Source organism: Aricia agestis, chromosome 3 (assembly GCF_905147365.1).
Source record: "Aricia agestis chromosome 3, ilAriAges1.1, whole genome shotgun sequence".
Lineage (NCBI taxonomy): Eukaryota > Metazoa > Arthropoda > Insecta > Lepidoptera > Lycaenidae > Aricia > Aricia agestis.
In genome coordinates, this window is record NC_056408.1 from 19,169,555 (window position 1) to 19,197,242 (window position 27,688).

Below are 27,688 nucleotides of genomic sequence, written 5' to 3' on the forward strand. Positions count from 1 at the left end.
AGTATGGATTTGACAGATTCGCAAGTCGTCTCACGTAATTGAAATTTGTCAATTCAGTACTTTAGAAATGCATCTACGCGTCGCGTTGCGCTCCGAAATGACCGTAAGTTAATCAGTGACTATACCAAAAAGCTAACTATACTCAGGGTGCTGGCTCTTCATGTGCCCCTTCAGGCTGCAGTTCTGTATGAAGGCCTGCCCGCACACGTGGCAGCGGTACCGCCTGTCGTTGGTGTGTATCCGGATGTGGTACTTCAGCGTCTTCAATCGAGGGTAGGACTTGCCGCAGATCTTGCAGCTGAAGTTCCTCTCGCCGGTGTGAGTCGGCATGTGGTTGGTGAGCGCGAACCGCGTGAAGAAGCGCTGCCCGCACGTTTGACATTCATACCTGGGGGGAAGAGGCAATATTACGTGAGTTTAGAAACTTTAGATGTGCGCGTTTTGGGCGCGCGGATTCAGCTTGCGTGTTTTCCCAAACGGTACAGCCGAGCCGAAAACGCGCACGTCCGAACGCGCCGTACAGGTTAACATATTTTATGAGACCACTCAGACCACACTATCCGAAATTAAACTGCAGCATAACGACGCGACACGACACGGACAAACATTCTTTGTATGAAGTCGTAAAGGTAAGCCGGAGTACGCGACACAAATGACAAAACGTCAGTACCGTGGAACGTGAAGTGTCTCGTCGCGCCGCTACATTCTAGTGTCGCTTAGTGCGACCTTTAGTACACCGATGCTGCAAACCTCGAAACAGCAGTGGCGTAGTCAGTAGATCTCATAAATCTTAGGCCACGGAGACGAAATCAGCAGGCAGTGATGCGGCGCGGGAGCGGCGCGTTCCAATGCATAGGTTTATATGGGACTGGCCTTGAACGCAGCGGCGCGGATAGCGGCGCGCGGCGTACCAAACGGCTTCCCGCGCCGCCGCCACCGCCCCCGCCCCGCTGCCCGCAAAATTCGAGGCTGAAGCCTTAATGTTGCATCTCGCTCTATTCCTTTTGTGCTTTTTCGCGGTTCATAGAGGGACAAGGTATTAAGGACATCAAAGATAAGAACAGGGCCTGATCTAGCTAATTATCCGCTCCGGGCAAAGATAATTATTGCCGCCCTTGACGTACAGAAAACCATACAAATCATAAGCTACTTTTGTTGGAGGATAATGGGGGAATATTTAAGTATACTGTAAAATACTTAAAATATATTTCCACTATCCAACCTATAATTTTCAAACTTGGGTGGTGGATGGTTAATGGCTAGGTTGGAAGATAGGAATAAGTCATTTTGCCGCCCCTCAATTTTGCCGCTCTAGGCAAATGCCCGGCTCGCCCCCCCTTAGATCGGGGCTGGATAAGAAATACGAAACTGTAGGTAATGCAGAAGCGACGCGACACTTCACGGCAAAATTTTCATTCTTCTATAATCCGATGATAAAGATGAATGAAGTTCATCAAAGTACATGGGCGGATTTTTTTTTATGAGTACCGTATCGGCCACTTTAATTTTAGCCTTATGTGCGAACTCTGCCGCCCCCTTAGGACGCCATAGGAAGCTGCCGCCCATAGACCTATAATACTGCCTATAATAATATATAGGTACATAAATCCAAAGCTGTCAAAGTCCTGTAAAAAACCTGTCTGCAATTCCAAAAAAAAAAAAGATAACTCCTAACCTGTAATCCTTCAAATGCACCTTCCGTTTATGCAGGGTGACGTTGCGGCGCGTGTCGAAGGTCATGTCGCAGACGCCGCACGGGAAGCTCAGCGGCGCCTCTCCGTGCACCTCCACCAGGTGCTTGAGCTTCTGCGGGTACGACATCAGCATCACGTCGCACTTGGGGCAATACACTCTCCCTGGAATACGACATGAGTTTCAACTTTTCAGTTCATTTCAGGGTCTTAGGCTGGCTGGCTGGTTATAGACCGACTGCAAGATGCGGTTGCCGCACGGCGATCTGCAGTTTCCATACTAAATTCATATCCGCAATACACGATCTGCTCAAACAATGGTTATGTATAGTCGACTGCATGATGCGGTCGTGATGCAGTCGTGTACGACTTCATCGCGACCGCTCTAGATTAGAGCAGTCGGTCTCGACTCTAACTTGCGGTCCGTCTATGGCATGTCTTAGTGATAGAGAAATTCTAATTATAGTGCACTAGTCGATGCCCGCAACTCCGTTGCGCCAAATTCGTTTATCGCGCGGGAACTGTACATTTTTCCGGGATAAAAAGTATCCTATGTCTTTTTCCGGGACTCAAATTATCTCTATACCCACCAAAACCGGTTTGGGCGTGAAGAGGCAACAGACAGACAGACAGACGGACGGACCGACACGGATAGACAACTACCTCTTTATCCAAACCACAGAACCGATTTTGCTGGGTACGGGGATACCTTCTCGCACGATACACGAATTTCGACACAACGGAGTTTCGGGCGTCATATATTATTTTTCAACCTTTTCTGATAGTATCATTTCTATCAATATATCATGCAATGAAAACCAAAGCACCCTACCTTTCTTATTATGTACCCTATCGACGTGTAGATCTCTATTGTACACCGCCTTGAAGACCTTCCCGCAGGTGGGACAAGGGTACTCGGTGGTCTCGTGTTTCTGCTGGTGCATCACGAAGCGGCCGCGGTCCACGAAGCCCATCCCGCACTGCTCGCACACATAGTTGCTGAAGTGCTGGTTCATGTGCTTGTTCAGAGCATGGAAGTAGGGAAACACGGCGTCGCACAGGGCGCACTTCACCACCGCCTTGGTGAATTTGAACGGCAGCACAGAGTCTCGGTGGTTAAAGTAGTAGTTCTTGGCGTGGACGTCGCTGATGTGACGCTTGAACTGCTCCAATGTATCGATTTTCTGCTCGCAGAGCCTACAATCGATTCTCGTCAGCTCGACTTTAAGCATGTTCTTGTAGTCGATGAGTTTAAATTTCTTCGGGTCGTGGATTCGTTCCGTGTGTTCTCTCAGCGCCTCGATGTCCGTAAAGTGCTGCCCACAGTAGTAGCATAAGAGGTAGTTGTGGCGGCACTTGAAGGGGCAAACGTAGGAGTTCTCGACCAGAGTCTGAATGTTCCACTCCGTTTTATGCGACGCGTCTTGCTCGCGAATCTTCGACTGTATTATTTGCATGCTTCCTGAAAAATATCAAACATTTTTAATCTGCGTAAGTCTGTTATTCTCTGTACAATTTTTTTAGTAAGGCGGTAAGTGTAATAAAATAGTATTACGATCATTTATCTTCTTTGAGCTCTCCGTTTTCTGGGGTTTCCGAGAAAAAACGAAAGACTTTAAGGGCATATTATCAGAATTTGAGCTGCTGGGTCTCCTCTTAATAATATCGTTTTTAATGTCTCCTGAAAAAATAAAGTATGGTATTATATATCTTATAATCATTGACTGAATGTCAATGTTACTCGGACTCGCAGATCGCAAAACCTAATATAAAAAAGCGGGACAAAGCAACCAGTTTAATTGAACATTTTTGAACATTTGTATGGTCTGACACCCTGAAAAAGACTGTGTGATGTGTCTATCAGAACACCATACCTGTGGCTCAGTGGTTGAGCTTGTGCCTGACAGTTCAAATATATTAAACGTAGGTCACTACTTGCAACTCCCAAATCGTGCCAAAAGGCGATTAATACATACATTTAAGTTTTGTTTCCATGGTTTTTGGCTTTGCTTGTAGTTATAATTTTAAAAAAATTACCATTGTCATCAGATTGTGAGTCATCATCTGACAACGGGGAGGGTGGGACAGGAGAACCTTCATCGACGATCATATCCTCCGATTGCTTCTCAATCTTTATAGTAGTTTGTATTGTAGGCATCTCTATTGGAACCTCTTCTATTTCAATCCGTTGTCGTGCTTCAATTTTATTTCCTACAACTGTACTTTTTTTATTACTTATTAGTTATTAACTTATTACTTTTTTTTAAAGCAGCAAGGATTATTTTTAAATTTTGGATATTTAGTGAAGAATATTAAGGTTGGGTTGCACCAGAGGCGTGGTTATAAGATAAGATAAGCCTTTATTCACAACAATTATTTTACATTTACATAATTACACAAAACAAAATTATTTCCTTGTTGGTTGTCTTACGACAGGCCTCTTCCAGATTATGCCACATAGTCCTGCCTTTGCAATCTCTTCTCCAGTTCTTTGGTAGGTCATCTTCCCACCTTTTACATTGCCTTCCTTGTTTTCTTTTTCCATTCCTTGGGTACCATTCTGTTAGACATTTGGTCCACTTTTCTTTGTTGGACCTCATCATATGTCCCGTCCAGCGCCATTTAAGGGTTTTGACTTTTTTCATTATATCTGTTACTTTTGTTATATTCCGTAGATCGCTTAGTTTCCATCTATCTTTTAGTTTTACGCCTATCATACTTCTTTCCATACTTTGTTGACATACCTTTAATTTATGGATGTTCCTTTCTGTCATACTCCAAGTTTGGCGTCCGTAAGTCAGCACCGGAAGGATACATGTGTCAAATATTTTTGCTTTTTGTCGTATTGGTATTTTTTCGTTTTTCAGTACCTCTTTTAGAGACCAGTATCTTGACCAGCTATTTGTTATCCTTCTTTCAATCTCTTTTGACATCAAATTCGTGGGTGATATAATGTGGCCGAGATACACATATTCATCAACATATTCAATTTTCTGGTTTGCTACTACTATTGCATCTTTATTTCTGTTGGTCATAACTTTTGTTTTACTGGCATTCATGGACAACCCAGCTTTTAGGCTTTCGGCGGATAATTCATTGAGCATTTTTTGCAGTTCTGCTGGTGTTTTTGCAAATAATACTAAATCATCGGCGAACCTGAGGTGTGTTAGGTTTTGTCCATTTATGTTGATGCCATTGTTTTCCCAGTCTAATCTTCTAAAAATGTCTTCTAGAACAGCCGTAAACAATTTTGGGGATAAAGGGTCTCCTTGCCTTACTCCCTTATGGATTTTAAACTCTTCGCCTATTCCTTCTAGCTGTATTCGTGCTGTGTTGTGATTGTAAAATTTTTTAATTATGTTTATATATTTTTGTTGTATTCCTTGCTTTTGAAGGGCTTTATAGATAGAAGTGTGAATTAGCGAGTCAAAGGCTTTATTATAGTCCACGAATCCGATATAATATGGTTGTCCATACTCTTTATGTTTTTCTATCAATTGCTTTAGAGAATGAATATGGTCAACAGTCGAGAAATCGTTACGGAACGGCCTGTTCTTTTGGTTGTTGTTCATCTAGGTTTTTTGTTAGGCGGTCTAGGATAATTTTACTGAAGATTTTATAAGTATTCGCCATTAGACTTATGGGCCTGTAATTATCGATTTTGTTTTTGTCCCCCTTTTTGTGGATAAGTATTATAGTTGATTTTGTCCATTGTTGAGGTATGGTTTCTGTTGTAATAATCGTGTTAAAGAGCTCTGTTAGAGGCTGCACTAAAACATCTGCTAATCCTTTTAGAAGTTCATTTGTTATCATGTCCTCGCCGGGTGCTTTATTGTTTTTTTGGGACATAATGGCTTTTCTAGTTTCTGCCGGAAGTATGTCTGGGACTTTTCCCTCGTTTATATTGCAGTGGATTGAATCATTGTTGTCTGTTCTTGTTTCCGGTAAGTTATGTAAGTTTCGGTAAAAATCTGTAGCTGTTTTATTTATTGTTTCTCTTTTCTTAGTTAACATTTCATCACCTTTTCTGTTTTTTGTTTTAATTTCAGGAATCCATTCTTTGTATTCTTTTAGAGTTTTAAGTGCTTTCTTTATTCCTCCTGTTTTTCCTATTTCTTGTCTAATACGTGTCAATCTTAATGCTTTGTTATGTTTCCTTATATTTATATTAATTTTTTTGCTGATATCTTCTATTTCTTTGAGATTGTTTTTTCGATCTTTAGCCCTCTTCTAATTTCCATGAGTTTTTTGGCTTCTTGTCCTAGCTTGTCTTTTGCTTTATGTTGGGTTCTTATTTTATTTGCTATGGATGTAATGGACTTTTCTAGTATGTTGTATTTTTCTTGTATGTTGTTGCTGTCTGCTAGTGTTTCGATATTTTTTTGGAGTTCTAACAATACTTCTGCCGGAAGAGGATTTGGGATGTTAGACATTGTTGATTTCCCTAATTTACTTCTTGGTCTCTTTTGGCTTATGTACATAGTGGCTCTTACCATTCTATGATTTGTACTGAAGTTGAGTTTGTTAATCACTTCTACGTTATTGAAATGTGATGGGAAATTGGTGAGTATGTAATCTATTACATTAGTGTGCTTGCCATCGGGAGAAATCCAGGTCCATTGTCGCGATGGTTTTCTTTTGTAGAATCCATTCATAATTTTCAGGTTGTTTTCATGGGCCAGTTCTACTAGCTTGTAACCATTAGAATTTCTTTTGCCTCTGCTATATTTACCTATAATATTTTCTTCACCACATTCTTGCTTCCCTAATTGGCTGTTAAAATCTCCCATGACAATTTTTTGTTTATAAGATTCTATTAAAGTGTCATTTAAGGTTTTATAAAATGTTTCCTTTTCTTTCTCGTTCATTTGTTCTGTGGGTGCGTAGGCCTGTATGATAGACCAGGATGATTTATGGTTTGGTATGTTGATGTTTAATATTGCGATACGATCTGATTTGCTTTTGAATTCTATAATTTTTTTCTTTGTTTTTTAATTATGAAGCCCACTCCATGCATTCCTTGTCTCTCTCCTTTGTAGTATAGAATGTAGTCTGGGTATTCTCGTATTTCTTCGCCCATTCTTCGCACTTCACTAAGTCCTAATATGTCCCATTTGATTAAACTTAGGGCTTCTTCCAGTTCTAATAATTTTTCGTCTGTTCGTAATGTTCTGGTGTTTAGTGTTGCTATGTGTATTTTTTTTACCTCTGGAGGGTTTTGGTCTAATTTCCCACGGGTACCAGCCGGATTGGGAAATGTATTCTTTGTTGGTTTTTTTACGATTTTTCCTGTGATTTTGGCTCCCCGTAGAGCGAAGTGGGTTTTGGGTCGTTGCTGGGTCTTGGACGAAATATGTCGAACCTCTTATTTATTTTGTATGGTGTTGACATTTTTTTCCCTGTAGTTTCGGTTAATGGAGATTTGGATGGTGATCTTTTTCTTTTGTTTTCAGGGTCTTTAGATTTTTTTACGATGAGCTTATCATATTTTATGTATGCTATATTTCCTTTTTTTTTGCTCCATTTCCATCTCTTTCTTGAGCTCTTTCCTCTTTATAATCACCTCTTTGGGGTAATCAGGTGTGGCGTATATTCCTGATGGGAATTGTTTTTTGTTGTTAAGGATTTGACTTTTGCGCCATGCAAGGGTAAGATTTACCCGGATGGGCCTAGTTTTTCCTTCAAGTTTTTTTCCTAGTCGCATCATATCACTGATCCCTAGTTTTTCCTTCAAGTTTTTTTCCTAGTCGCATCATATCACTGATCTCCCATTCATCCCACTCTCTTATCCCAGTGTTTGAGCTTATTTGGTTTAGTGTGTATAAGACTTTCTCTCTAAGTTCCTCGCTGTTCGTCTCTGACTCAGTAATCCCATGGAAGATAATGTTATTTCTCCTCACTTCTTTTTCGAGCATGGTTACCTTATTTTTGAGGGTTGATACTTCTTCTTTTAGCTTTTGGTTTTCTTGCAGCACTGGTTGGAGTTTTTCATCTAATGTAGCAGCCATATTCGAGGAGTATTTCAGGAAAAGTTCTTCTGTTTCTTTTTTGAAATTCGCTTTCATTTCGTCCATTTTATTCAGAATCAACTTAAGCTGTTCCTCCATGATGATGGTCTTTCCTTGATTCGGTTTTTTAGTTTTGAATTTTGAATATTAAATAATTATGATAATATTGGTACTTGTATATTCCACTTTGGTAGATTTTTATTTTATTTCCTGGTATCCCTTATTTGTCTATGGCACCACTATAGTTGTAGTCTGTGGTTATTGTCCGTCAATGTCAGCTGTCAGGTATTTGCGTGTCACTTATTTCCATATTCTCATATGACATCTGTCAATTTTTCCGGTTATAGTTAAAGTCAAAGTTAGTTGGTGCAACCCAGTCTAATAAACTTTAATTTACTTATATATACAGTATTTCATTATTCACAACTATCATATTATTGTGGTAGACAGACCTTTTTCTTCTCTAGTATATACTTTTGCTTTTAGAAATGTTTCCTCACACTTTATGACTTGCTGTCGGAAGCTGCAAGCTTCTCTAAGGCGCTGTACACAAGTTGCACACACCAATCTTTCAGTGGGCTTGCCATCCAAATGAGACAACTACAACATACAAAATCAGATATGATATGAACATCAGTGAAAATTATTATAATATTTTAAATTTGTTTTTGTCTAAACAATGACCTATTTAATAATTAAAATATTGTATACTAAGAATATTATCACCACATTATAATTATTAAACATGTAATAAATTAAAAATCTCAACCAAAATAAAATTTGAAATGTTGTTGATTCTAAATAATAATAAATAAGTATTTAAATCGTTTTTTGTTATTTCCACCAATCTTACACCTATAGGTTTCTGGATTTTTAGGGTTCCGTAATCAACAAGGAACCCTTATAGTTTCAGTCTGTCCGTCTGTCTGTCTGTCCGCGGTTTTGCTCAAAAACTATAGGACCTACAAAGCTGTAATCTGGCATGAATGCACATATTAATGATGCCGACAAAATGGTACATTATATCTTAAAAAAAATGTTATTAATATTATGTATAACTGAATGTCGGACACATTACAAGGTGTATGTGTAAACAGTTAAGAATTAATTTAGTTTTTAACACATGGAATTTTTGTGAAATAAATTAGCTGGCACTGCTGGCAGCATCTTTTAGTTTTTAACATATGGAATTTTTGTCCAATAAATTAGCTGGCACTGCTGGCAGCATCTAGACCTAGTATTCTTCTTCGTCTTTTTGATTAGGGCTCCAGATCTAGTATTACAAATATTAAAATGTTGATACTTTACCAATAGACCAAAGCACTCCATTAACATGTCCGAATATATTTCCTTAAGAGTAGAGTTTTCATACTCATAATTTAATAATCGGCATTTTTTTAACGCTCCACAACATCGACATATTCCTGGATCTATTATTGGACCTTTTCTTTTCGTTGTCATCCTATATATTGTGTTATGTTTTGCACAATATAAAAACTATCCAAACCTTATTTACTAAAATTATTTTTTAACATGTAGGTAATAAAAATCGCGTGACTCGAGAGATTTAGAAATTATTGTGATTGTTTTCTTCTGATTTTGACAAATGTCTTCTTCTTCTTCTTCTTTGACAAATATCTTTCTTCTACTTCTTATTTAAAAATGGCCCCGTAGTGAAATGTCTATCAGTCATGCTCATGTCAGTCAAGTCATATGTCAGTTTTCAATTTATGACAGAAAAAGCGCGGGAACTTGCAAAGGGCGGACGCGGTATTTTTTCGGAAAATTTTAAAATTCTTTTTATCTATAATTAGTTAATTAAATAGTGAAGTTTTAGTTTTATTTTTTCTTTCTTGTAGTTTATATTCATTTTATTTGGTATTTATTTTTTAACGTAGTTAATAAGAATATTATGGAGGAGCCCGACCCGGGGGGACCTGGTCCCCCCGTTGGTTTTTATATTACTGTGTCTAATGATTCGAGCATGGATACTGACACCTCATGCTCAGTAAATACTACTAGTTTCTTAGCAGACAGAAGCATAAAGGTCGTAGTTGACGGCGAATGCTCGGAAACTCAGTCTGTTAATGCTGGTGTCCCTCAGGGCTGTGTGCTATCGCCTACTCTATTCATACCGCATATCAATGACATGTTACAAACCAACGGCATTCATTGCTATGCGGATGATAGTACAGGTGATGCTGTATATACCGGCTCCCCTAATATTTCTCGGCAAAATATCACTGAGAGTCGAAACGAACTTGTGTCTAAGGTGGAGAATTCATTGGAGAAGGTCTCTGAAGGGGGTAGACGTAACTTAGTCCAATTCAACCCTACCAAGACACAAGTCTGCGCGTTCACCACTAAAAAGTCACCAATGGTCGTTTATCCTCGTTTTGAGGGCACATCTTTAACCATCTCCCCTAGCATTGAGATATTTGGCGTCAACATATCGAGCGAAGTCCAGTTCCGATATCATCTTGAGGGTAAGGCCAAATTAGCCTCGAAGAAGCTTGGTGTTCTTAACAGAGCGAGACAGTACCTACTTCAGCCCGGACCAACGCCTACAACTCTACAAGGCGCAGGTTCGGCCTCATATGGAATATTTTTCTCAACTCTGGGCAGGGGCGCCAAAATACCAACTGCTCCCTCTGGATCGTATCCAACGAAGGGCTGCTCGAATTGTTGACTGCCATAGTGTTTCAAACAGCTTGGACCCCCTGGAATTACGCCGAGATGTAGCTTCACTCTGCATCCTCTATCGGTTGTATCACGGGGAGTGCTCTGAGGAATTGTTCGGAATCATACCACCTGCACTACTTTTCGCTATCGTCCCACGCGAAAAACATACCATCCTCATCACCTTGATGAGTGGCAGTCTTCCACAGTGCGTTTTTCGCGTAATTTTCTGCCGCGCACTGTAAAACTCTGGAATGAACTGTCACCAGCAGTATTTCCGGACCGATACGACCTGCAAACCTTCAAGAAAAGAGCGTATTCCCTCTTAAAAGGCCGGCAACGCACCTGCAGCTCTTCTGATGTTGCGAGTGTCCATGGGCGACGGTAGTTGCTTACCATCAGGTGACCCGTTTGCTCGTTTGCCCCCTTATTTAATTAAAAAAAAAAACTAGAAAACGTCCAGCGATTCCTAGAAAGCGGTGCAAAAAGTGCCAGAAAAAAATTAAAAGGGACCCAAAAAAGGCTAATCCGAATATCAATTATTGTTCTACAAATATATTATTATACTAGTAATCTGTGATCAATTGCATGTGTCTTAGCGACACCGAAATCCACAATGTCCCTAAACAAGACGTTATTCCTGAAACGCAGACAAATATGAGTACAACTGAAAAAACCCAGGGCTTAGATTCACGGGTCGGTAGGATGCTGTATAAAGATACAGACTCTTCTCCTTATATTGTCCATATACAAAAGGTACCAAAGTCGCCTAATGAAAACATAAATTTTCAACCCATAGTGTTTGGCCATTACTTAAAAACAAATAACATTAAAATTGTTGTAGATGGTAGTATTAAGAAAATAGCCAGAAACCGATTATCTGTAGCCTTTTCTTCATATAATGAAGCCAATAGTTTTATAAGTAACCCTCAATTTAATTCAAAACAATTTAAATCTTTTATTCCATCCTTTCAGGTAAGTAGAATAGGATTAACTGTTAGAGGTATACCTGCCGATTGGTCCGATGATGATGTTATTAATAATATTACTTTACCAATTGGATGTGGTGAAATATTAAAAATTAGGAGGTTAAAGAAAAAAACAATAGTGAATGGAACTGCTCAATTTAATAACACCGAATCTGTAGTAATAACATTTGACGGACAGACATTACCAAAGAGAGTCTTCATGTGCTATAATGCACTTCCTGTAGACTTATATATATTCCCTACAATACAGTGCATCAATTGCTGTAGATACGGACATGTCAAAAACCAATGTCGGTCAACGCCTAGATGTTTTAGGTGTGGTCAAGGGCATGCTGGTGATAGTTGCTCAGTTGAAGAGGAGTGTATTTATTGTTGTATTTGCCACGGTTCGCACATTGCAACTGATAAAAATGCCCAGAATTCCAACGCCAAAAATCAATCAAGGAATCAATGGCTCATAATTGTCTATCCTACTCAGAAGCTTCGAAGTTACATCCTCCCATTTCAAAATTATATTCTGACGTGTTAGTGTCATTTAGTGCTTCACCATCATTGCCTGTAAATACACAAAAATCATTTTTAAACAATAATAATAAACAGAATTTAAATTTAATACAACGGTCATATAAAAAAACTGTTTTCAAACAACCAAAATCGCCACAGTAACAACAAAATGGGTATGACAGACAAACACATAATAGTTTAATAAAATATTATAATCCTCCAATACGAGATAATGGATCTGTATATCCAGCTCCCGGTATTAACATAGATTCGATACAAGAAACAATTTTAGCATTAAACAGACTGATTACATCATTATCATCTTTATCACCGTCCAACGCTGCCATATTCACAACTGAATCACAAAGTAATACCACTTCCAACAATGGACAAGATAGTCCAGTCGAATTGCCGCAGCGTAGTTAGTAAAAAACATGAAATCATTTTTTTAATTAATAAATACAAACCCTACAAGAGACATGGCTCAAGCCGGAATCACTTTTCAGGATTTCTGGCTACACATGTCTTAGGGAAGACAGATCAGTTGGGTATGGTGGTACAGCCATGCTCATCAAACACCATCAATCATTTCATCACATTCCTCTTCCATCACATCACTCTGATTTTTCAATCATTTCAGCATCTGTAAATAAAACATGTTTTGTTTCATTGTATATACTTACCTCATCCTTCATACTGCATTTTCTCTGAAATAAAAGGTATTATTAGTCAATTACCACAACCAGTGGTAATACTAGGAGACTTCAATGCCCAGCATCAGTCATGGTGGAGTCACAAAGACAATCAATGGGGTTACGAAGTTTTAGACTTAATTGATTATAATAAACTGTGTATTCTTAATTCTGGCCAACCGACTAGGCGCACTGCTCCTCATGAAGGTTGTAGTGCACCAGACTTGTCAATATGTTTACCAAATCTATCATCAGTTTTTCATTGGTATGTGTTGGAGTCAAGTCATGGAAGTGATCATTTTCCTATAGTTCTATCATTTCCAGGTAAAGGTAAAAATAAATCAAATCAGTCTGCATCAATTAAATATCATATTAACAGTAATTCTAACTGGGATAAATTTCAAACTTCACTCAGAAGTCAGTTATCTTTTCTTCCTGAAATATCATCAGAAAATGAGTCACTATGTGCTGAGGCACTGACTGCAGCATTTATTAAAGCTGCTGATGAATTATTTCCGAAAAAAAATACTTCACGTCATCATACACCGTCTCCACCTTGGTGGGATCAAGAATGTACAGCTGCCATTAAGAATAGGAAAGAGATTGAAAAACAATATAATACAAATCCAAACATAGCCAATTACCAACTGTATCTTGATTGTGTTAAGGATACTAAGAAATTATTCAGAAAAAAAAGTTACTTAGTTGTAGAAATTTTTGCTTATCGTTAAATCCAAGTATTCATCCTACCATAGTATGGAAAAACATAAGACGGTATAGATCTGCATTCACTTCCCCACCTCACCCTATATCGGAATCTTTAGCTTCCGAGTTTCTAGATAATTTAGCTCCTCCCACTATTACTACTGAACCTCCTCCTCCTTTACAAAATGTAAACTTTGAAGACCTAAATTCGCTTTTTACAATAGATGAGTTAAAAGGTGTAGTACAAAACTTAAAAGATTCTTCCCTGGATTAGATGGCATTCCATATTCTTTCTTTCAACATGCTGATGAGGAAATTTTGCAGTACTACCTCAAGTTATTAAACCAAATTTTAATAACTGGTAATTTACCCACTTCATGGAGAAAACAAAAAGTTATTCCAGTACCAAAACCCAACAAACCCCCATCTTTGGCTACATGGCTGCGTTCCAGATGACGTTAATTTTGACCAAAACGCTCAAAACGTCCCCTTCTGCCGTTCCCTTTGGCGACCGGGGTCGTTTTGATAGCGGCTATGATGTCACTCATGACGTCATCATTTTCGCTCAAAACGACCCTTGACGAAGATGGGTCAAAGTGGGCGTTCTAGTTTTTTTTAAATTTTAACGTAACTATATCGCGAAAGCCATGTTTGGAAAGTTTTCAGGAGAGAGTAGAGACAAAAAAACTTTATATTATTTCATTACAAATAATATTTTAATTAAATAAATTAAATAACATCTCATCTCTCCTATACCTGTTGACTTACTCGTACTTGACTAAGCATTAAGCGGTATTGTTACCTAACGTTTATATGTATATTGTGACAATAGTCAATATTCAAAATATGTGGTTTTGTTATTGAAATATGATTCAATGTGAAAACTCAAATATAATAAAAGTTTAACTATATTAAAATATGATTACTTAAGTAAAAAAATGTAATAAGTACTAAAAACGAAACAAATATAATATTATGTACCTACATATTTTATTAAAATAAATGTAACTATAAACAATAAAATTACTTTTATTTACGGCTTGAAGAAAAGGATCGTAATATCCAAGTTCGGTTCAATGTACCTATGTATAAAAAAAAATAGTTCTTTTTTTAAACTTTTCTCAAAACGATCCATAATCCGTTCCACTTGAGTTTGTATCACTGACGCTCACAAGCTAGTGGAACGGAAAAAACTACGGTCTTGAGCGTGAGCGTTTCTAACGTCATCTGGAACGCGGGGCACTAAACACTATGACTAGCACACACTAGGTCACAACACTTAGCACTAAGTCCAAACACTAATCACTAGGTCCAATCACTAAGCACTATCACTGTCCTAGGTCGTAGCCAAGTCGCAGGTTTCACTGGTTCACTCACTATTGATCACTTGATGTCACTCCTAAATCACCTCGAAGATCGCTCAGATCGAACTGAATTCTCGGGCCGTCTACCTGCGGCTTTTTATATGGCGAGACGAATTCCAGAAAGTCCCCGATTCACGTAAACAAGTATGGGAACCTTCTAGGAGGCTCGAGCATGTACCACCTAGCGCCATCTAGTTTCGAGTAGGGGATTTATGTGTAGTGTGTCCCCTGATCAGTTTCACTGGTTTGCCGCTAGATGGCACCACATGTCCGTATACCATGTACCGTAACACTATGATAATATTATTATAAGTATCCTAAAGGAAAAGCTAATTCAATTTGGTTTGCCTTTAATTTTAGTAAATTTCATCATTAATATTTTAATAGAAAGAATAATAATTTTAAATAACTCTAAGGAAACTAGAACTGTTCGAAAAGGTATTCCTCAGGGGTCAGTTTTAAGTCCATTACTTTACGATATTTACACATCCGACTTAGAAAATTTACTAGATTTGAGTATCATAAAATTACTTCAATATGCAGATGACAAGACTATTTATGTAATTAATAGTTCTATAAATATTGCTTGTAGAGATCTTATTAACGTTTTGAAACAGTTAAAATCTTGGATGGACAAGCATGGGCCATGGCTTAGACTTGTCGATCAATAAAAGCTCCGTCATCTTATTTACCCGTATGCGTATGCCTCCTCCTATTACTATTATTTATGATGGAGTGCCAATTCCCGTTAAAGACAAAGTCAAATTTTTAGGGGTGTATATAGATGGAAAATTAAATGGCAACGCTCACATCGATTACATCTGTTCCAAATGTGAACGGCTTCTAAATATGTTAAGGTGTTTATCTGGTGTTTGGTGGGGATCACACCCATTTACTATGAAATTAATTTACAATGCAATAATCAGAAGTGTCCTAGATTATGGCACTTTTCTTTTGGAGCCATGTAGCATAACTGGTTTACAAAAAATGGACAAAATACAAGCGAAAGCCTTGCGTATAATCTGCGGAGCTATGAGATCATCTCCAATAAACGCACTTCAGTTGGAATGTTGCGAACCTCCTCTTCAACTCCGTCGACAATATCTGGCGGATAAATATTTTGATCGTTGCTACCAATTTAAAAATCACCCCTTAATTCTCAAACTCAGAACTTTATTTCATCTGTGTCATAGTAATAATAAATACTGGCTTCATAAATCTCATCCCTTACTTCTCACTAGCTATCGTAAATTCTTAGTTATTGACGCCCCCTCTTTTCGGTCTCAAATCTTTCCATTATTTGATTCAGTATATGAAGCACTAACTCTTATGCCAGATATTAGACTAGGCATTGGCATTAAAAAACTGATACATATTTTGCTAACAATATATTTAAGTAAGTACATCACGAATAACAATTGGCAGGGTTACCACCACATAATATATACAGATGCATCTAAGAATACAGATAGTTGTGTTGGAGTTGGTGTCTACCATTTACAATATAATATTGTACAAAAAGTAAAGTTTCCACCTGAAACATCTGTTATTACAGGAGAGTGTTACGGCCTTTTTAAGGCTGTTGAGTATATTTTACTTAATCGGCGTTAAAGATGATGATTTGTGTGACTGTGGAGAAGTAGGTGACTTGAACCACATTATCCTTTCGTGTTCCCTCCATGATCATTCCCAATTGTATCATAACTTCTCTTTAATTCCTATACCATTTCCTACTTCTGTAAATATACTACTTGCTTCCAATGATAAATATGTATATAATTGTTTATCTAATTACTTAACATTAAATAATATTAATATTTAGAATAAGTTATATTTTATTTAGTTTATTGTAGAATTTAATTTACGAAAATACCACACTGTTTTAATTAACTTTCTTTCTTCCAAATTCCGTTACCTACCTTTTTATATTCCTTTCGCCGTTCCTTACCTTTTTACCTTGTCTGTGGCACAACTTTTATCATTGTTTTATTGGCAAATAAAACGAGGACAAGAGTCAACTTAAAAAAGCGGGAAACACTATTTTTCTCTAGTTGCTTTGTAATGTTCTTGATATAATTATTCGTAAATCGTAGGTAAGATATTAATACAGCTATCCCGAACCCGCGGCCCGCCGGGACTGTATCTATGGCCCGCGTGATGTTTAACCATTTTGAAATTCACACCCACCGACAAAATAATGTAGTCGTCGTGAAATTTATTCCACTTTATAAATCATTAATTTTGAAGAACAGAGCATGTTTTTTGACGGAGTTACTCTTCCTTAGTTTTTATTATTCGTAGGTTTTAACCCTAAAAAATTTTTGTTGCGGCCCGCAACACCACGACCAAAACATGTTTGTGGCCCGTTTGAAAAAAAGGTTGGGGACTACTGTATTAATACGATTCAACATAGACTAATGACTATCAATATATTTAATAATTATACTGCTGCTGCTGCCAGCAAAGAATACTAAACCGTTAACCGGCTATATAGTGAGTGTTACATAGTATAATGAGAGAATGTCATATTATGGCATTCTCTTTGTAGTGAGGATAAATGATTTAAAAGACAAAGTCAAATAAATAAAATCAAGTTTATTAATATGAAATTGAGAATAATATTCGGAGAAACTTGGATCTATACGTCTTATTTAAAATTATACCCAAAGCTGAACAGTTTGCTTGTACATTTAAACGCGTTAATCTCACGAACTACGGTACCGATTTTTAATTATTTGGCAGATATAGATTATGGGGTACACAAAGGCTACATTTTCGCGGGAAATGTACGGTTCACGGGGAGGTACTACATATGAAACTTCATATGTAGTACGGGAGGCTCCATCGTGGTTCGTGGGTATCGCAGACACAATAGATTTTCAAATTTCGATTGTTATGAGGCAGCCGTCTGCCGCTTGGGGATTGATGGGGTATAATAAGATAATACCTATCACTACATAATATTATATTATGTATGTTATGGATAGCACACTATAGATGGGTGCACTACTATTATATTTTTGACTTGGCTTACAAGTTACAACGAATCTACTGATACCAACAACTCTACCGGCACCTGATCATCAAAACCAGTTGGGCATCAGTACAATTTTTACAGCCTACCTAGGCCAAAGGTTATAGGCTATATCTGATACTAACAGTGGTTATCATTTAAACACAAGTTACATTATAAATTATTATCACTGATTATTAAAGTTACTATCATTCAATTCAATATTTTGATGCTGTCTACTTAAATGATTTTTTAAGTTTGCGTTCTGCGTATAGGATGCGTTACATAGGGTACATTTGTATTTCTTGTCACTGATAATATGAGATTGCATGTGAACTTTGAGTCCTCGTAACCTCGGGTAGCTCTTACCGCAGCACTCACATCTAAAGTTTCTTTCTCCTGTGTGACTGACCATGTGTTCTTTTAATCTCGACGGCAGATAGAATCTCTTATCACATAGATCACACTGGTGCTTCTGTATCTTTAGGTGGAACCTCCTGCAATGCTCTCTTAGCGATTTGCGACTGTCGTAAGCTCGGTCACATTGCTCGCACTGGTACATCCTCTCTAGTCCGTGCGCTTCGATCATGTGGCGATATCTAATGGTACTGGAGAAAAAGGCTTCGTCACATTTGCTACATTGATATGCCGCCTCCTTTTTGTGCATTCTTGCTACGTGTATGTACCTCGTGTACTTCGATTTGAACGTCTTGCCACATTCTTTGCATTGGAAGTACTCGTCGACTTTTTTGTGGGTCTTCTGATGCACCGCGAGCATCCGCTCCTCGAAGTAATGTGCGCCGCAAATATCACAAATAAAAGACCCAAAATGTTCCGCCATATGCTTTTTTAGCGCATGAAAAAAATTGAAATTGGCATTACATTCTAAGCAGGTCAGTGTGCCAGAGGTAAGCCGAAATTTTAAAAAGTCGTCAGCCGCATTATGTACAACTTTCTCGTGAGAGTTCACGAGGTGTTCTTTTAAGATATCTAGATCTTCTATTCGTTCTGAACACAATCTACAGTCTATTCTAAAAATGTCTAATTGCAATTTTTTGTTTGCTACATAAACGTCTTTAAATGTTTTCGGGTCGTGGGCGAGTGAATGTTCTCTTAGCTTGTTGGGATCTGTAAAGATCTCCCGGCAATAAATACAAAAATAGTCACTAAAAGATGTGTCGAAGGGTTGTGCGAATGAATTTTCCACTATAGTGTATAAATTTTGCATGGACTTGGAGCTATTCAATCCGGTCAATTCATTTGGTGATTCACCTAAAACATTAAGAAACATTAAAACAAATGTAAGGAATATTAAACATTAACAAAATAAAATCAAATAAGTACCTAAATGATTAAAGAATATTCCATCGAGTTTATAGTATTGGTACCAATAACTATTTAAAATGTTAATATTTAAAGGAACAGATTAAACATATTCTCATGACTTACCATGGACATCAACTTTTATTTTCTGTATTTTTTTCTTTACTTTACTAGATTTAATAGCGATTTCTAGTTTCCTGTCTTTATTCTTATTCAATTTCGATTTTTTTCTTTTCCTTTTTGGTGATATATTTTCTATAGTAATTTCCAAATCTTCGTGACCTAAAGCAAACATGCCATTATTAATTTATTAAGTACTAGTGATTAATAATTAATAACTGTAAAGTTCTGTATAATATGTTAGTTATACCTCGATCGTGTTCACGTGGTCTACTGATAATAATTATATGTGGCAAATTATATAAAAATCTATCCAGTTGTTCTTTGTATTTGAGAATTTAAACATTCAAACAAACAAACTTTTCAGATTGATAGGTACCTATTCATTTTATGTATACAGGGTGAAGTAAAAATAAGTTATAATAATTAACTGAGGTAATTCTTGGATTAGGGTGTATCCAAGAAGCAGAACTAAATATATGTACGCAACCCGATTTTGGAGAAAAACGTACTTAAAATCTTTGAAAAAAAAATTGTGTTACAGGCTTACAGCCCTGTCCACTGTACACTACTCCACTTTTTTTTTTTTTTTTTTTTTTCGAAAGGGTCTAAGCTACTGGTCTGGTTAAGACCATGGTAGTTTAATCGTGGCTATAACTAGTCTGTTGCTAGTTGGTTTGGAAATAAACAATGAGGGGGGCCTGGCCCCCTCCCGTAAAGTCACACGTGTGACATTCTAGACGGGCAATATTGGGGAGAGCTACGAAAACAGGCTATTTTTATCTGACGTGGGGACACGGGTCCCCCCTGCTCTTAAGGGGTCCGACCCCTTACTCACTCTCAGACGAGTGAGGCTGCTCGCGCGCGGTAGCACAAACTAGCTGCGTACGAGTTATCGCGGTAGATGAGCTCAAGTTATTAATGTTATTGCTTAAAAGAGGGCCGTCCCTCTCCCCTTCCGAGTCCGGTTGGGGTGACATACACGTGTATGTTCTAATGTCAAAGTAATTGGTAGAGCTCTCTACGACAATGTCGCGGTCGCGGTCATGATTTAGGTAATACTCCACGTGGACTTTCATTCATTGTCTTAGATTCGAACGTATCGATTGGTCAAACGCGAGTAGATCGCGTGATCGTATGAACCAATCAACGCGTCGAAAATTTTTCATTCAAGGCTACTAGCTCCACATACTTTATAATTGTGTGGTTCCCACAGAAATGGATATAGTTAGAACTGCCATGTGTATGTACTTCGCGTGCCATCGGCCATCGCGTTCCCAAACGTTGTACAATGTCAAAATTTCAAAAGTCTGTTCTTTAGTCTGCGCCACTACTAGGTACATATAACTAATCTGTGGTCTGCGCTCCACCGTTATCGGAATCGGACGTCAATCGAAATTCTAAAAATGTCTAATTGTGCCGTATTGGGCTGTGGAAATTCGACTAGAAACGTTGGTTTAAATAGTGGATACGTTTCTTTTCATCGGTAAGTAATTTTATTATTAAATCATGTGTCCTTTATTTTAAAATCAATTATTTAATGTTAATCGTGGGTGGTTGTAGTTTTTACTATGAAATCTACATAACTGCGTGTGTACCGCATGATTCATAATACATTGCCGCTTTAGTTAGAAAATTATAGAGCCCGTTCTGTTTGTCCGCTATTGAGCGCGCAATGGAAATAAAACAATCGATACTTTCACTCATCGCTTAGTTTCGAGGTACAGTCAATATTCTCATTTTTCTGTCAAATGAAGCAAATAGTGTTGTACTTATTCTCGATTCTAATTAATCGATTTTCGAAACAGACATGAAACAGAGGAATGATAATGTTCGCTTTGGGATATTTTGTGACTCGATAATTATATTTTATGTAACACTAGCTGTTGCCCGCGACTTCGTCCGCGTCAGCAAAATACGATAAAAAAAGAAAATGAAATATCTACCTTAAAATTGAGTTCCAAAATTCCACCGTAACATACATACTTACATACATACAGAGCAAGTTAAATAAAAGCTTTTAAAAAGAGACAAATTTTCCCCTTCCTTACCCAAATAGTAAAAACCGGCTAAGTGCGAGTTGGGCTCGCCCATGAAGGGTTTCGCAGCAGCTATAAGGTTAATTTCTATGAAATTAAAAGGTTTTTGATTTATTTTTATATTTCAGTTGATATAATGAAAGAAAAGTTAAGGTTTACCATTTACCATTTATATTGACGTATAAAAAACTACCTGCTAGATCTCGTTCAAACCAATTTTCGTTGGTAGTTTTTATAGTAATGTACATCATATATTTTTTTTAGAATTATCATGTCCCTACTTTAGAAGTTAGAGGGGGGGGGGGGGGGGGGAACACACACATATTACCACTTTGGAATAGTCTCTCTCGCAAACTATTCAGGTTAAAAAAAACCTCAATATTATGATTTTTAAGACCTATCCATAGACACCCCACACGCATAGATTAGATGAAAAAAAAGTATTTTTTTCAGGTGTACCAATGGGGAACCCTAAAATTTTTGATAATAATGTGATGATTCATGGCATAATTATAATGATGATGATGATTTAGTATTATTGACACATTGACATAATAATATGCTTTTAGTTGCTGAAACAACGCCAAAATTAGCCGACTTGTTGACTACAACGTTCAACACTACAGCTAGACGACGTTTAGCCTACTGGTTTAATGGCAAATTAACTAGGGCGACCATTAGCTTAAAAATTCTGAGGCGTGTTTTGTGACACACAGTTACAGTTCTAACATAACCTATTTTTGGACTTTCTGGATTGTGATTGTTTTTGTTTTATTTCGAGCCCCCCTTTTATATGACGACGCGACGGTCGCCGGCTGCTGCCGCAGCACGCTCGCTGCGCTCGCTCGGCTCCCTCTGTGTTGTGGTCTAAGTTCTAACCTAACCTAACCAACTTTTGGACTTTCTGGATTGTTTTTGTTTTGACGGGGGGCTGTGCCCCCCGAACCCCTCTTTCGCGGGGGCTGCGTCCATCAATTTCATAATCCCGTAATTTCTCCTCGAATATTTGTTGAAATTTTGATTCACTCGTATGTGCCTCTACAATTTTTGTCTCTTTAATAACAGTTGTAACTTTTATTAACAACTTTCTTTCCGAAAAACAACCACAAACACCTGCTAGTTGACGCCATATTGTAAATAAAACGCACCTAGCGCCGCAGCGGTGCGCGCTGAACTACTTCAATTAGACGGCGGCTTTTGAATCAGCTGTAGTGTTGAACGTTTTGAGCGACTAAAATATTCAATCTAAAAGCTAGACGTGTGATTGAATGGCGTTGTTCAGTCAAAGGGATAGCTGTTTGATTGGACGGCTTTTTAAACCAGTCGGCTGCGACATATATACCCTATATACATTCTTCTAGCTTCTAGTAAAAAACGGTTCTTTCAATATTACAAACAGACACTCCAATTTTATTTAGATGTATAGATGTATGTATATATACTGTTTAGTGATTTAGTTTAGAATAATATAATATATTACTAGCTGTCCTGGCAAGCACGTATCTTTAGATTTATCATTCCTCTGTATATTAACTCGAATAATAATCGATTAAAAAATCGATATACCTATTAAAGTGGCAAAAGAGACGGGGCGCGGCGATGCCTTCGAATCGATTCCGCGCGTACGGATACTCCCATCACTAAAGCGCTCTTGTGACGTCACAGTAGGTATGAAAAAAGTGACACGCTCGTGTTCATACAAATTGGAGCGACATGGCGGTTCTAACTAGATCCATTTTCTGTGGTGGTTCCGCATAATTAACTTAAGAAAAATAAGATTTTATGTTTATTGTTATGATTTTATTATAATATTCTTTTATACATTATTGTTTTGGATTAATCGTATGAAATAATTTTATTATTTTTATTATTTAATAATAAAAAAATATTGTTTTGAGTACAAAATGATGTAAAATCTATTACTTTTACATTATTTTAAATAAGAAATCAAATAATATGACAAATGTGTTACACTTTTTAAACTAATGTAATAATGCTTATCTAACACGCTTCTCCTTCGAAAATAAAATGTCTTTCGTTAGTGAACCCTAATTTCCAGATCACCTGATCGAGGTCATTGAGCTCGCGCAGCGCGCTTGTACTAGGGTCATAGGGTTGAGAAATTTTTAACGATGCGGTATTTAATTAAAAATGTATGGAAGAAAAAAAATTGTCTTTCAGCGCTGCTACTTTTGCAGTGAACTCTATGTAAGGGACACATACACACTCTAAAAAATTATCACTTATTTTTGTTACACCATGTAGTAGTAGGGGAGCCCAAGAGGGGATTTCGCGTCTTGCTCGAGCGTGTCAGGCTTGTAGCGCTGGTATAGGCTTTCGACATGTGTTTTCATGGTATAGAAATCAGATTTCTCACGTGGTGGGTTAAAAAAAATATATTTTCGAGTATTGAAATTTCATCGGATATGTCAGATTAAGATAGGGGATGTTTAGTATACCCCAAAGAAGCTTCCTTATAAAGCACTGACGATTCAAAGGTTAGGTAAGCCTGTAGGGACATTTTAAAATAAGTATAAAAAATTAAGATTTATATTTTCCTAACTAAGCTTCGCAGATGTTTAATGTTGCACTAAACTAAATGATTTCATCCTTGTTGTCTAAAATATTGTTATAATTTACTTAAATAAGCAATTTTTTGAATATATTATTTTCTTCTTCGAAACTTTAAAATGACTGCAATTTCTGAACACAACACAAAAATAAAAAACACTCTTATTATTTTTGTATTTGTTTTGCCTAGTGTAAAAAACCTAATAGGTCTCCATGGCACTCAAGTAAGTACACGAATAGCACTCTGAGCTCCCCTACTATATAAGGTTTAACGGTAATCCCATTGCTATAAAAATTTAACTTGAATCAGTACCAATGTTATAAAAGCGAAAGTTTGATACTTACACTTAAGTCTTAGTGCCTTAAAAAGCATTAAGCATTATCTAAGCAAAAAGTTACAGATGCTAGTCAAGTTACAAGAGCAAAAAAAAAGTTAAATAATAAATAAATAAAAAAATTATGTGTGCATCTACACTTGTGGGTGTAAGCAAAGGACAGAATACTTTTTATCTCTTAAAATGTATGGTTATCGCACCAGAAACTAATAATTTGGGCTGAAACCACTAAACCCATTATGCTGAAAACATAGGATAGTTTTGATTGCGGAAAAATGTATGGTTCCTAATCAATAAACAAAATTGCGGGCAACATCTACATTAAGAAAATTAAAATACTTACCCCCTTACTAATAAACATTGTATAAGCTTTGAATAGTTATACAGTATTTTGTTCCTGTCACACAAGTGACATTTTTAATTGGATTTAAGAAGACAAAACACTGTATTACTATTCAAAGCTTATACAGCGTTTATTAGTAAGGGGGTTAAGATTTAAGCCTTAAACAAAACATACACTCAAAATACAGCTTTTAAAAAAATAAAATGTACCTACTATTTTCTATATCACCATCATCTAAAATTTGGTCAGGTAATGCAAATATTTCTTCTTTAAGTCCTTCCTGCTTGATTTCTTCATTTAGCTTTAAAGTTGAATCTGAAAAGAAACACAATATAACGATGAAGAAGTAGATTGCACTATGTTTTTGTAAACTGTGTCAAAATAGAGGGGTATTAAAAACACACCTCTGTTTTTGTTAGTTGATTGATCAATGGTTTGATGAGTCTATCAGTATTTGTAAGGCTGAAGGGTAAGTATTTCAATAAAATAATAAAACTAATAAAAACTAAACTTGTTAAAAAATAAAATAAATTACCTGTTGTTGATGTACCTAGGAACTATTCAGGATATCCCAGAGGCCAGAACACTACAAAAACAAGGACGTGTCCTCGGAATATCCCAGGAACCATTCAGGATGTCCCAGGACACTATGACAATGAGGACATATCCTGGGAATATCCCAGGAACCATTCAGGATATCCCAGGACACTACGAAAATGAGGACATGTCCTGGGAATATCCCAGGAATTATTCAGGATGTACCAGGACACTACGAAAACTAGGACCTAGGCAACCCTACATATAACAAGTTTAATTACCATGTTCTCCATGTAGTCTAGTGTGCAATAACTTTTCTTCGCATTTAAGAACTTGATTGCGAAAACAAAACGCTTCTCTTAGCCTGGTGACGCATGTAGCACATATTAAGCGCTCCTCAGGCTCTCCGTCCAAATTTGAGAGCTGAAAATGAAATAAATTGGTCCATTAATTCGAACTGTAACAAATCACCATCGAATTAAAGTAATCCTTTGACTTTATTATGAAACCATTTAAAGCAGTTTTTCAAAAATTCCCTATCGATTAGATTGAGATTTCTACTTACTAGTAGTCCAAAACAATCAAGAAACATATTCGTATACACTTCTTTTTGTCCAAACCATTCATATTCTACATTTAACAGTCTACATCTCTTAATACCCCCACAGCATCTACACTGTCCGGACTCAATAACAGGCCTTTTGTTTGTGATTTTGCTCATATTTCAAAGTTTAAGATAATAAAATAATTATGTATGAGTAAAGTAATCAAAAGTAGGTAATTTAATTGAAACGAATTTCCTAAAAGTTAGGCTTGTCAAATAAATATCGATACTTCGATATATCGATATTTTTGGGCGATATATTTTGTTACGATATATCGATATCAAATATCCAATATCGAAATTGTATCAAAAACGATATTTTCTGTTGCGATTTTGGCCAGACGTCTTCTTAATGGGCCCAGTTAATCTGTCAAAGCAACAAAAAATTGGTCTTCTCATAGGCTTAGCAGTTGGCTGAATGAAAATCAAAAAAGATGGTTGAAAGAATTTTTGCTCCACGAAAAAATATGAATTATAAACGAATGGATTCCAGAACGTATAAAATAATATAGGTATATTGACTTTAATACAGATTTAGTAGTTCCCACTACAGATAAAAGGTTGTAATCATCTGGCAACTCTAACTTAGTCAGTCTGAAGCCACACTTTTTCCAATTTAGTACACTAATTAGCTTTCTAAATGTTATTCCACTTGACTAAATTTAGTTAGTAAATCATTTAGACGTCTAAATTTAGTCAAATGGAATAACAACTTTAGAAAAAAGGGATGACACTACGATGTTGCCACTTTTAAATTTATTCACTTTTTTGACGGACTATCAATTAATTAAAAAAAAAAGCAAATTGGTCGATAAATTTGAGCGATATATCTATATTTTTTTCGCGATATATCGAGACCGATATTGATATTTTTTTAAATATCGATATTTTCTTTCATTTTCGACATCCCTACTAAAAATTACTTATGTCTATGCTTCTGACTGAGTTTTGAGTTTTGACTGTTTTCTTCTTCTTCTTTTTTTTTCTTATTATGGCACTTCGGCTTAACCATGGCCACGGGCCAGCGGGGCTGAAATAGTAACATTTAGCAATTCCTCTCAATCAAATCAGCAAATGAATTGTCAAAACTGTAAAACTGACAAATGTCAAATTAGTACAAATTACTAGACTTATACGTGGGAGAGCCATGCTTCGGAAAGAATGGGCCGGCTCGACCGGATAAATACCACGTTCTCACAGAAAACCGGCGTGAAACAGCGCTTGCGCTGTGTTTCGCCGAGTGAGTGAGTTTACCGGAGGCCCAATCCCCTACCCTATTCCCTTTCCTACCCTCCCCTACCCTCCCCTATCACCCTATTCCCTCTTAAAAGGCCGGCAACGCACATGCAGCTCTTCTGATGCTGTGAGTGTCCATGGGCGACGGAAGTTGCTTTCCATCAGGTGACCTGTTTGCTCGTTTGCCCCCTTATTTCATAAAAGAAAAAAAAAAAAAGAGACATTAATTGCAAGCAGAATTGCATTTTGCGATTAAAAAATATGTATAATGTGATTCTCCAAAGCGACCATTTTAGCCCCGCTGTATATTATATGTCGCAGACAACTGGTTTAAATAGCCGCTCAATCAAACAGCTGACTGAACAACGCCATTCATTCAATCACACGGATATACGTCGTTAAGCCGACTTGTTGACTGCAACGTTTCACACTACAGCTAGATGACGCTTAGCCAACTAGTTAAATATTTCTACGATTGTAACTCTGGTGTTATATCTGCGACCGTGTAAAAATCTGTTTACGTGTGCGTGAAAAGTTGTTATTCCATTTGACTAAATTTAGACGTCTAAATGATTTACTAACTAAATTTAGTCAAGTGGAATAAAATTTAGAAAGCTAGGATCCTAATTAATGTACTAAATCGGAAAAAGTGTGACTTCTGAGTTCTGACCAATGAATAAGGAAACATAAATCAATGGTATAGACCATTATGCCGAGTCCACTCTATAAAAGTCAATGGTTCTGACCACTGATCTCCATTGTATAATGGAGATCAGTGGTTCTGACTGACTAAATCAGTGTTGCCAGATGGTTTGAAACTTTTATTGTATTAAAGTCAATGTATATTATGTTATACGATCTGGAATCTATTCGTAGGTAATTTCTAAAGTCTGCTGGTTCCAAGTAGTTCAGAAAGTTCATAACATAATTTTTCG

General features: G+C 37.0%; 2 protein-coding genes across 3 annotated transcripts; both read right to left on the reverse strand.

The window, feature by feature from the left end:
- Positions 1–46: 46 nt before the first annotated feature.
- Positions 47–9,273, reverse strand: LOC121725366 (zinc finger protein 260-like). 2 transcript variants are annotated; one of them, XM_042112258.1, is made up of 7 exons: positions 9,008–9,273; positions 8,152–8,299; positions 3,729–3,908; positions 3,247–3,372; positions 2,524–3,153; positions 1,676–1,856; positions 47–388 (listed from the first exon to the last, which is right to left on the reverse strand). In XM_042112258.1, the coding sequence occupies exons 1-7, from the start codon at positions 9,158–9,160 to the stop codon at positions 133–135; spliced, it is 1,674 nt and encodes a 557-aa protein (XP_041968192.1). In that variant the 5' UTR covers positions 9,161–9,273; the 3' UTR covers positions 47–132. The 2 variants fall into 2 exon arrangements, with proteins under 2 accessions (XP_041968192.1, XP_041968191.1); XM_042112257.1 differs by having other exon boundaries at positions 3,729–3,913; positions 8,148–8,299.
- An 8,309-nt stretch (positions 9,274–17,582) lies between these two features.
- Positions 17,583–25,707, reverse strand: LOC121725437 (zinc finger protein 37-like). Its single transcript, XM_042112416.1, has 5 exons — positions 25,479–25,707; positions 25,195–25,336; positions 24,590–24,691; positions 19,095–19,250; positions 17,583–18,917 (listed from the first exon to the last, which is right to left on the reverse strand). Exons 1-5 carry the CDS (start codon positions 25,632–25,634, stop codon positions 17,833–17,835), a joined length of 1,641 nt encoding a protein of 546 aa, XP_041968350.1. The 5' UTR covers positions 25,635–25,707; the 3' UTR covers positions 17,583–17,832.
- Between the last annotated feature and the right edge of the window lie 1,981 nt (positions 25,708–27,688).

Excerpts from the sequence above, each read along its gene's own strand:
- LOC121725366 (XM_042112257.1), bottom strand. The coding sequence starts at position 9,160 with ATGACAACGAAAAGAAAAGGTCCAATAATAGATCCAGGAATATGTCGA. Across the intron at positions 1,857-2,523 it reads TAGGGTACATAATAAGAAAG|GGAGAGTGTATTGCCCCAAG; the intron begins GTAGGGTGCTTT and ends GTCGTATTCCAG. Across the intron at positions 389-1,675 it reads GTGCATTTGAAGGATTACAG|GTATGAATGTCAAACGTGCG; the intron begins GTTAGGAGTTAT and ends TCTTCCCCCCAG.
- LOC121725437 (XM_042112416.1), bottom strand. The coding sequence starts at position 25,634 with ATGAGCAAAATCACAAACAAAAGGCCTGTTATTGAGTCCGGACAGTGT. Across the intron at positions 19,251-24,589 it reads TGATGGTGATATAGAAAATA|GTCACGAAGATTTGGAAATT; the intron begins GTAGGTACATTT and ends TGTTTGCTTTAG. Across the intron at positions 18,918-19,094 it reads AATAAAAGTTGATGTCCATG|GTGAATCACCAAATGAATTG; the intron begins GTAAGTCATGAG and ends TTAATGTTTTAG.